We start from the raw sequence: 10825 nt of genomic DNA, 5'->3' as shown, positions 1-10825 counted from the left end.
ATAAGCTTGCAGTCATCAGTCATTCGTGTTTTAAAAATTCAGCATGTCTATTTTATGGGTGAACCTACTGCTTATCGTAAAAAAACAGTGAGATTTGGCAGTCCTTAAGTTGCTGGAAGTTCAGTGGAGCTCTCAGAAGGCAACCGGTTCCACTGTGGAACTGGTAACTATGGTAACTTTGAGGATGTGTTTGGGAAGAGCCCACAGGACGCTGCCAGAGCAGAGTGGGAGGTGGATGATGAACAACTGAGCAGATGTTCCTGAGAGGTAACCACTGGCGCCAGGTCAGCTGCTAGGGCAGTACCCCAAACCCTGTGGGGCAGAGACCCCCCCACCACTGTGGGACCTCTGCCTGCCTTGGTGTTCAGTGGGGAAAAAGGTGCCCCACCACTCTGGTTTGTGTCTTGAAACGCCAGCTAGCATTGCTCCTCACCCCACGTTGACTTCTGAGGGAGCTTATTGCTATTGGTATGTGTGGAGGAGGGTTTGAACTTACGGGGTTTTGACCTGATGTCCCTTTGTTGTCCTCTGGAGATGCTTTGCTTTTCATGCACTGTCTGCACAAGGAAACGGGGCTCCTGGCTGCTTAATCTCACTGGGATGACTAATGCAGGTGACGCCAACAGCTCCCCAAGGCATGTATCAAGCATCATCTCTGTTAAATATTGGTCTATGTTCAGCCAGGCTTCCAGTGACACCCTTGCTTTCAAAGGGAGTCTACTGTACAGCGAGTGCAGGGTAGTCTGGACACATGCAGCCACTGTAGGGAATGCCTGTGTCCATCTGGAACAAGTCTGTATAAGTGACAGAATGAAACAATTTCTCTGAGAGAAGAAAAAACACTTTCCCATGTCCCCCTCTGAGCCATGGTGTTGTCCAAAAACGTGGCTGAAACAATCAAAGCTCTTCAAGTTTAAATTTGTCATATTTTGATGCTTAGTTTCTCTTGTTAGTAACTGGCAGCTGGAACCTTCTAAAAAGTTTTGTACTTTCCAAATTAGACCCTGAGCATCTTCTCTGAAGCACCCAGAAATGGAGCTGCCTAAAATCGATGTCTCTGTGCATTTGTGCCTGTTTTGTTGTATTCAAGCAGTGTCATGAAAAGACTTCCTCCCTACAACTATTCACTGTGCACATCAGGACTTTATTCTAATAGTTTCTGCAGGCACAGGCAATGCCAGAATGAAGGTGGGACTTCACCAGGTTATGGTCCCCATTGGCAGGGAATTCCAGCAAGGTCAATTTTATTTTTTTGGTAGCTATAGTAAGAGTAGAGTTCTGGTGTACGTGACTTTTGGAAAAAATTCTGCGTAGAAGTAAAGGGTAAAACAGAAGACAAGGTAAGATTTCACCTAAGATTACGCATTGATGAAATCAGATTTGTTCTGTGTTTGAGGCATTTTGCTGCAGGCGTAAATTGCTGTTTTCCAGATTAGATGGGAATAGCAAAAATAATAATAGTTTTTTGAAAGTTGCATAACTTCAGAGAAAAAAAAAAAAGCACATTTAGAGGACTCAATATGACAAACTCCACAGATATGAAAATTGCTTTCTACCTCAATGAAATATTTAATATGTTTGGAAAATGCTTGTGGCAGTTTTATGTGACAATTCTAGCTTTTTATATATTTCAGTAGAAGCTCTTAACTCAGTCTGGCACCTAAGCGGGTATTAAATTAATTTCAGAGCGAAGCAGTTTGTTTTCTATTTGCTGGAATCTAAGTTAGTCACAGCTTCATAGGAACAGAAGTCCTCAGTGCCTGGCTTTAATGCCTCCCAGTTAGGTGGCTCATATGATGTCTGTCCCAGGTGTGCTGTTAGATGTGTCCTCTGTTCGTGAATAGGACTGCTCACATCGGCTGGTGTCAGCTTAGATTTATCTTTATGCCTGTCTAATATCTGAAATTCCAAAATTTTAAGACAGGAGGGATGTTTATAATTGTCTGCTCTTATCTCCTGCAACAGGAGCCTGATGAATTAAATGTTGCTTCAGCCAGGGCTTGTGGTTGAACTTAGTCGGCGGTTTTCTAGTTGTTTCAATATATGAATCCAAAAAAAAAAAAAATAGTCCTATGGAAGTGCAAGCTCAGAAGAGTATACTAGCAGGCTGTAGTTTCATAATTGTTCTTTGTAGGCCCTTAGAGGTAGGCCACTGGTCTGGCGGGGACTGTGGACAAGAGGCTGCAAACCACTGAGCTGTGTTTTCCAACAGATTGGAAAACCATGACACGTGTGATTGAATACAATTTTAACATGCTGAAAACAAATGTGCATGTGCCAAGGTCTACACACGTAGACTCACATGCTCTTAAGTCAAAAGCTATCATAGGCACTAACGTTGATCCTCTTACGTCTACGGAGTAGTGCCTCCACCCATGAGCTGTTGATATCAGTATTATCTACAAACCAGTTAGATTGATCATGCAGAAGGAAAACACTCACTGCGTGGATGTCATCAAAAGCTCTCAGAAAATATTTCAGGGAAATGCAGCATTCCTTGCTGGTGATGATCTGTCTGCTAGGAATTTTTGTTGGTCGTTCATTAGCTTTGTTTGAAGGCAGAAGCAGACTGTACCTCCATGTCCCCTTCCAAAACACAATCCAGGAATAGTGCACTATAATTGGAGTATACAAACGGTGTGTTTGATGGTGTGTTCATTGCAACGAGCAGTCCCCCCTCTGGGGAACTTCTGGGCTGTAACTAAATAGTGGAGTCCTCTTTTCAAGACATGCAGTCAAAAGCAGCAAATTTCTGCATCTTTCTGTTGTACCTTTACCAAAATCTTCTTGTTCCCTCTTCTATCTAAAGCAAAATGATCACTTGAGTAAATCGATACTGCCTGGTAGATTTATCAGCAGCTCTCTTTCCTTCCAGAGTGCTAACTTCTGCCTGCGGAGTCCTTCCATGGTATTTGTCTTGTGCAATTGAGGAAATGTTAATAAACCCTTAAGATACAAGAACTGATGGAATGTTCCAGGGCTTTTCTGCTAAGCTTCAAAATTCCCTGGTAGTATTAATGTCTTAACTTTCCAAACCCGAAGAAATAATACTGATAAAAACTTGCACACAGACTGAACACACACAGACAAAAATGCTGTGTTTCAGCCAAGAGGGAACATTCTCCTGTAAGCTTCTTTTTAACACAATACTACTAGATTTTTGGCCATTTCCAACAAAAATGAAAGCTAATACTGAGAAATCTGATGCTGCCCATTGGTCTTGTTCACTGTAATAGCTCCTGATGAAAAAGAGAAGCACCCAAAGCTCCTCTGCTTTTGCTCTGGTTTTGTGCAAGCCCACCAAGGGCAGCTTTCAAAAGCTGTGGGCTCAGCGTTTCAAAGCAAAACCTGACCATCCCTGTCCTGAGTAGGGCTGGAATCAGTCATCCTTGCTGGTAATAATCTCATTGGTTCTACTTTTCTTTTTTTCATAGAATCATAGAATGGTTAAGAGTTGGAAGGGACCTTAAAGATCATCCAGTTCCAACCCCCTGCCCTGGGCAGGGACACCTCCCACCAGACCAGGTTGCTCCAAGCCCCATCCAGCCTGGCCTTGAACCCCTCCAGGGATGGGGCAGCCACAGCTTCTCTGGGCAACCCGGGCCAGGCTCTCACCACCCTCACAGCAAAGAATTTCTTTCTGGTGTCTCATCTCAATCTCCCCTCTTCCAATTTAAAACCGTTCCCCCTTGTCCTGTCCCTGCACTCCCTGACAAAGAGTCCCTCCCCAGCTCTCCTGGAGCTCCCTTCAGATATTGGAAGCTGCTCTAAGGTCTCCACGGAGCCTTCTCTTCTCCTGAACAACCCCAGCTCTCTCAGCCTGTCCTCACAGCAGAGGGGCTCCATCCCTCTGAGCATCTTTGTGGCCCTCTGCTGGACCTGTTTTAAGCTTATCTTTTCTATTTTGCAAATTTTTGGCCACCTTTACTCGAGTATCTTCTTACTGGGCTCATGGCTCTTAACAGAGCTTTAGCACTGCATTCCTCAGAGCTGAAGTGAGACTTTGTGTCTGATTTTACTTGTCTTTGGTCTCCTGTGCCATGGTTACTTCTTTCTCCTGATTGTCCTTGGTTTCAGTAGAACTAGTTAAGCTTTTTTCTTGTTTTCCTTGTGATAGTAAGCACGTTTTGTTGCGTGATTTTATTTTTTAACTCAGCAAGCTACATATGGTCAGACCCAGGAGTTGGTTGTTTGCACTGAGTTTCTTCTTTCTTTGTCCTCTTTCTTCCCTCAAATGCATTACACAAATGACCAGAGCAGCACTGGGATGTTCCTGGCATCAGTAGCTGTTGCAGACCTTAACACAGGAGTCCTGCCTTGTACTCCATTAGATAAACAAGCTCATCACCTCCTTCAGCTCTCTGAGATTGCTGCTTGATTTACAAAGTGGGAAGCTACAGCTTCTTTCTTTCCTTCAGCTCCTGCCTTTATTTCAGGTTCAGAACCTGAAGTTTCTTGCTGTTGGGAATGCTTGGTAACGCCAGTAAAGCCAGTAAGACTTTTTTTAGAAGAAAGCATTTGTGTGGGCTGTCAAGGCACCTTCAATCTCCAGCATCAAATCCACTTTCTCCCTCTTCCAGCATGTACAAAAAAGGCTTCCTTGGGGAAGAGGATCCACTCCAAAAGACTTGCAAGGGGAATTTCTTTACTTTTTTAGCAGATATATTTCTTTAAACTACCACACTGAGATAAATCCAAGGAAAACTCTAAATCAATCATCCAGTAGTTGTGCCTGCTGTGCCAAAATCTAAATTTGTCCTAGGCTCTGTACTTGAGAAGAAGACACCTCCCCCAAGGCTCTTGCTTATAGTTCCTCATAATTGTCTTTCTGTGTGTGTTTTGTTTGTTTTTTTAATCACTGCCTCACAGAGGAAACCTAGTGGTGTTTGTCGAAGATTTTTGATCTAATACCTTACTAAGGTTCAGCTCTTATTTTTATTTTATTTTTTCATTCTAAACTTCTTGTGTTAGTCATAAAAAGCAATTATTTGTGCAGGTGTAACTCTGCGAATGTTCCCCTGGGTCCCTGCACAGAAAAACCACCCCCCCCAAAATTCTGCCATGAAGAATCTGTGGTGTACTTCCTGCAGAACTGGCCAAGTATTGCTCCAGTGTAATCCTCTAAACTTTTTGCTGCGGGCCTCAACCCTCTAAACAGGTATTTCTCTAATTCTCAGTAATGTGCTCTGGGACACCATCCAAGGCAGGCAGTGGCAGCGCTGCCTTTTCTTTCTCCCACCAGGCGGCAGATCAGAGGTTCTGCTGTCACTTGTTTTGATGGGAGGGAAACCCTTCCCGGGAGAACCTAGGGAGAAAAAAAAAAAAAAAAAAAAAAAAAGAAAAGGCTGCTGTTGTATTTACCTTTGGATGGAGGGAGGGAGAGGGACTGGCCAGTGTTTGTTTTTGATCTGGCAGCCAATGGGTTCCTGGTTTCGTTCCAATTCCTTGGAAGCTTTGTCTCGTACAATCACAAAACTCTCCCTGTTGAGCAACAATTCTGTTCCTCCTCTGGAGCATGACTACCTGGGGAAGGTCCAGCTGGAGCACAGAGTAACCACAGGGCAAGGGACTGCAGATCTGACGTCCGCCCTGGGCTGCTGCCCGGTGGGATCTGCTATGGGCAAGTGGAAGGTCCCTCGGGTCTGAGGGGAGAAGCCTTTAAGTGAAGGCCTTTCCTACCCAGGGGGAAAGTTGTCTGGGTTCTTCTCACTGCTGCATCGCAGTGGGGAGGTCGCTGAGCCTTGGCACTCTCTTGGCACAGCCGCAAGACCCAACATCAGAGGTGGCCCGTGTGGGTGGGCTGCAGCCTGGTGGAGCAGGCCATGGGGTTTGAACTTCCCTGAAGCGCAGGAGCAGAGGGGCATCCTGAGAGGGGGTGAATATGGTGGGACAGGGGCCTGGGACGGAGGAGGAAGTCTCACCTTTACTTTCTGCTGCAGAAGAAACACCTTTATCTTGAGGGGAAGTCCTCCTCCCCTTCCTCCACCCTTTCAGTGAGGTCACTGTAGCTGAGGAATGTGTACATGAGTTTTGGGAGAGAGAAAAACACCCCTCTCCCACACCCAAATATAACCATTAGAGTCTACACTGTCCCAAGACTTAATAGCATGTCACCTGCTGGTATCATGATAATTTAATGAAAGATTAAACAGTATCTTCTGTTGCTAGTACTCCTCCCCAGTCTGGCCTGGGTCTGCTATCAGCTTCTGAGAGGCTGCCAGAAGTTCAGCTTTGTTGCTTTGAAGGGCTGCAGAGTCCATGGACATTCCCCTTGTGCGTGGTCTCGATATTTTTACCCCCAGTGCGATCCTCAAGCAGATGTCAGGGACAAAGCTGGCAGCATCCCACATCTGATGGGGTGTCTGCTCCCAGTCTGGGCCCGGAATCACAAATTCCAGGGCAGATTGGCTGGTGGGTGAGGGGAGGAGGGAAGTTCAGGAGATGCAGCTTGTGTTCATGTGATTCCTCTTTCCTCACTGCACTCAGATGTTGGAAGGGATGCAGCAAGGGCTCCGGGCTCTGCTGGCATTGAGGCACCTCATTACACGTTATACATACAGCCAGCTTGTGTTCATGTGATTCCTCTTTCCTCGCTGCACTCAGGTTCTGGAAGGGATGTAGCAAGGGCTCCGGGCTCTGTTGGCATTGAGGCACCTCATTACACATTATACATACAGCTTTTTTGGAATAACCACACATAATCTTTAATACTGTACTAGTCCTACTGTACTAGGCCTACACCGGTGCTAGGCCGTAAGTTGTGCTCTGCACAAAACGCTACGCAAGGATAGTCCTAGGTTAGGTACACAGCTAAGTAGTTACCCCAGTTTTATATAAGAGGAAACAGAAGGCTGAAATTGCCCTCCTGAGCCGTGGGTCTGCATTCCAGGCATATCCCGACCTCCCACAGCCTCCCTGGCAGCTGCGGGTGAGAGAGGAGATGGAAACTGGTCAGCAGGATGGATGTTCCTAGTTTCGGGTTCCCTGTTCTGCCTGGCAATCCATGTAGTCTCTGCTTTAAAATTCATCAGAACGCGCTATAAGTCATGAGAAAGTGAAACGATGCCAGTAATTCCATTTATCTCACCTGCTTTTACAACCTAACAACAAAGAAAATTTCTTTGTCTCCAAATACTGACAATTCTTTGGAATCATTGTGGAAAGCTTGATTATTATTTTTTTTTTAGTTTACTATAATACAATCTTTCTGATAGATTTTACTTCTAAAATATCAAAACAACCTGATTAACTTTACGGCTCTTTGGGACAATTGTTCTGTGCGTAAATTTACAGCCAGTTCAACCAGAAATTGCTAAAATGAGACTGGTGGGCTTTTTCCATCATTTCTAAGACTCTAAGGCAAATAATTTTAATAAGAATATAGAATCAGGGGCATCTTTTAATAACAAGTGCCACAGCTTTTCATAGCAATGTGATAAATTCAAACACGAAATGATGAAGCAAGTAGAGCATGAGTTTGGAGGATGTAGTTTGGCAACTGCTGATTGTTTTTAGAGCAGTTTCTGAGTTCACCCCTGAAAGTACGGTGGGCACGGCGCTGCTGAGAGCTGCCTGTGCCCCTTTTGGGAAGGGCAGGGGACTGGTTTCTCTGCAGTGCTTGCCCTCTGCCATTGCCTTGGATCCAGTCACACACCGGCAGGGCAGCAGCTTGGGTCTGGTATTCCCCGTGGGAACACTCAGTCTCTTTTCCTGGAGGTGATGAAATCCTGATCCCGCAGTGCCAGTTCTGTTTGCAGCATCCTGGTGTGTGCTTTTGTTTGCCATTGCGCAGCCTTTAGGTCATTTCCACTGAATCAGGTCGGGTCATTACTACTCTGGGGCATTCCAGTTCTCAAGAGGGTGAATGCTTCTGACCTGACACTTATTTCTGGTCTTTTCCTCATTTCTTTCCTGGAAAGCCTCCCTTTGCTCTCTCCCCAACGTTGGCATTCATTCTGTGATCTTTCAAAGTATTTCCTTGCCAAAAGCCAAACCTTACTCTTTCTGTAACAATTTCTTCAGTCAATGCAGTGCTTGAAGCAATCAGTAGTGATTCTCAGTTTGGTTTTAAACTTTCTTCCCACGACGGTGTACATAGCTTCATGCAATATTCCTGACCAAAATAGGATTCCTTACCACATTTCTAATCTAATCAGAATATTCTATGGAAGGAGGTGGTGTTTTACCTAAAGCAGATTGAATCTCAGGCCCATGCTCTGGGTTGCAGCTCAGAGCTCTGGTTCTGAATTTGCGCAGTGAACCTGACCTTGTTTCTTAGTTGCTTTTCAGATAAACTGGTCTTCCTGTGACATTTCAGCCCTTCAGAGAATGAGGAAGCCTATGGTCTTTCCTCTGCATACAGTCCCGAGAGCAGCTTTAGAATCCAAAGCTCAACTTTCTGTACAGTCCTGACAGCCATCCTAATGAATCTGGACATTTATTGCAGTGCTTTCAAAATGAAAAGGGAGAATCGTACATAAGCAATCATCAATTCTGTACTCAGTAAACTTTGGAGCACTGATGGATTTTACTCTTTTTTTTTTTTTTTACACATTCTTTAACTCAGAAAACTACACAGATAGCTTTTCAGAAGTTGCTCAAAGTACAGAAATACTGCTGTTTTAATAACGAGCACAAAACATCTTCACAACGTACTCACAAATCATCACACCCTCTTTACATGAGGAGCAAGTGCTCAGCAGCAAAATACTTTCCGGTCTGAGAGCTGAAATGTGGGCAGAGATCACTGTAATCAGCAGCCACAGGTTCTATTTGCATGTAAGACCTAGACTCAAGTGTGGACACTGCGTCACAGGAAAGAAGGGGGTTTTAGTAGCGTTTTGCACAATATATGAGTTTTCACAGATCGTAAATCACGGCTTGAACAAATTGTTCATTGTGTAATGTGTTCATTGTCCAGCCCCGTTTCCCAGTTTAGCTCCCCGTACCTTCAGCAAAAGTGAAATATGGTTTTAAAGCTTTACCAAATCTTGAGAGTTTTCATACCTTGTAAATAATAAGACTTACAAATAATATGAAGCAGTACCTGTGCATTAGAATAAGATAATAAAACTGAAGTTACTAGGAGCAGTTGGTGCCTGTACCTGCTAAGTTGAGGGTGCTGCTGGATTCCTGATCCATAGTGAGCTGTACTTGGCCAATGGACCTGACCTCCATGTACCTTGTGATTAGGTCGGGGTCTTCTACCTCAGAGGTTCATTTCTGGTGGTGTTGCTGGAATAACATTTGGCAGGGTTCTACTTAACAATGAATTTAATGACTAACTAAACTTGATGGCAGTGAAAGCTTCCTGGTTAAGAATAGTAGCCACTTATCCAAGATATTTCTTTTTGTTTACACATTCTACTCTCAGCAGTGTTTGTGTGGCTGTGATCTCACGTGATTTTTATGGTACTTCAAACAAACTATCTTTGATTGTATTGCTTTGGTATCACCATTTAAGTTCATGTAATGCTTTCCCTTTTGTACGTACACCCAGTACAAACAAAAATCCATGTCAGAAGCAGAAATGGAACTAAAAGGGCAAACAATTAAACTCCTGCAGCTGATGTTGCTGCATATAGTGAGACGAGATCGAGACACACACCTCCCTTGACCTGGATGCCACAGTGATGTGGATGGCAGAAGGAACAGGAGTGGGTGCTGCTCCCACACGAGCTGGCCCCGAGCGCTGCCGGATGGTCCCACAGCCTCCGTGTTCCTGTGGGGAATCCGGTCCCACAGCCCATATTCCTTTAGCAGCACTCACACAAAGGTGTGTTTTCTTCCTGACAATATCGCCTTTTCTTTCACCTGCTGCAGTGTCCCTGCAGAGGGGTCAGAGAAAGCAGGAATTGACGTGTATTGTATATGCATCAGCATTTTCTGAAAAATAGGCATTAAGTACCCAAAAAACATTTACGTCATTTATGTCCTTTCAAAGTCGTTATATCCTTAGATGATAACTAGGCTGCAGTTTTTGTGAGCGCAAGCTTTCTTCTGAGAAGTTCAGGATATCCTTTTTTTTTTTCTTTTGTGAGCGAAATGTATCTTTTCTTGGTTAATTTAAGGACCCAGCAGGAGCTGGGAGTAGGGCACTTTAGCAGTTGTACAATACTTTTCTTTTTTAAAGTGCTTTACACCACTAAGTATCTCCTTCCCCTGGCTTTTATTCCTCCTCTCCAGCTGAATCACCGCTCTGACTGAATGTCTTCTCTGCCTCCAACCAGTTTTCCTTCTATATATGCAGAACAGGACAAGGAGGCTTTCCGAGGAAGGGACGTCACCAGGAGGGAGCCAATGCAGGAGAGTCCTGTGTGTGCTTCTAACCAAGAATTGCACTTTTTTTGCATGTGAAAGCGTCATAAATGAGCCGTGCCTTGCTCTGGCAAGGGAAGTGTGGCTTGGAGCCCTCCTCTCAGTGTGTGTGTCTGGTACTTGACGTTGTTCTGATTTGGATACTTTGGAAGATGATGACTCATTGTTCTTCAGAGGCTCTTGATCCTTGGAGAGCCATGACCTTGTGGTCCCTTTTCCTTCCAGTGACCCTGGCCGTGGCTGTGTGCTCTGTCTGGTGTGAGCATGCTCTGGTCATCACCAGGATATGGTTGGGATTTTTAGGTCAGTGTTGTAGTCTCCTGGTTTCAGCTGGGACAGAGTGAATTTTCTTTCTAGTAGTCATTGTGTTCCAGATGTGGTATGAAATGAGTGTCAGCAATAGATATTGTTTTAGCTGTTGCCAGATGATGTTTATAGTTTTCAAGGACTTTTTTTTTTTTTTTTTTTTTTTTTTTTTTTTAAATTTGGATGAGAGCCCAGATGGTAA

General features: G+C 44.4%; 1 protein-coding gene across 1 annotated transcript in view; it reads left to right on the top strand.

The window, feature by feature from the left end:
• The first annotated feature begins 233 nt into the window (after positions 1–233).
• Positions 234–10825, top strand: part of SLC6A14 (solute carrier family 6 (amino acid transporter), member 14) — a 62973-nt gene continuing 52381 nt past the window's right edge. Inside the window, exon 1 of the mRNA XM_014954965.1 lies at positions 234–284. Within this exon, the coding sequence (XP_014810451.1) occupies positions 255–284 (30 nt within the window). The 5' untranslated portion in view covers positions 234–254. The remainder of the gene's footprint in view (positions 285–10825) is intronic.

The sequence above is a fragment of the Calidris pugnax genome, unplaced genomic scaffold (genome assembly GCF_001431845.1).
Source record: "Calidris pugnax isolate Ruff unplaced genomic scaffold, ASM143184v1 scaffold38, whole genome shotgun sequence".
Lineage (NCBI taxonomy): Eukaryota > Metazoa > Chordata > Aves > Charadriiformes > Scolopacidae > Calidris > Calidris pugnax.
Note: the sequence above shows the minus strand (reverse complement) of the source record. Positions and strands in the feature narration are given on the sequence as shown.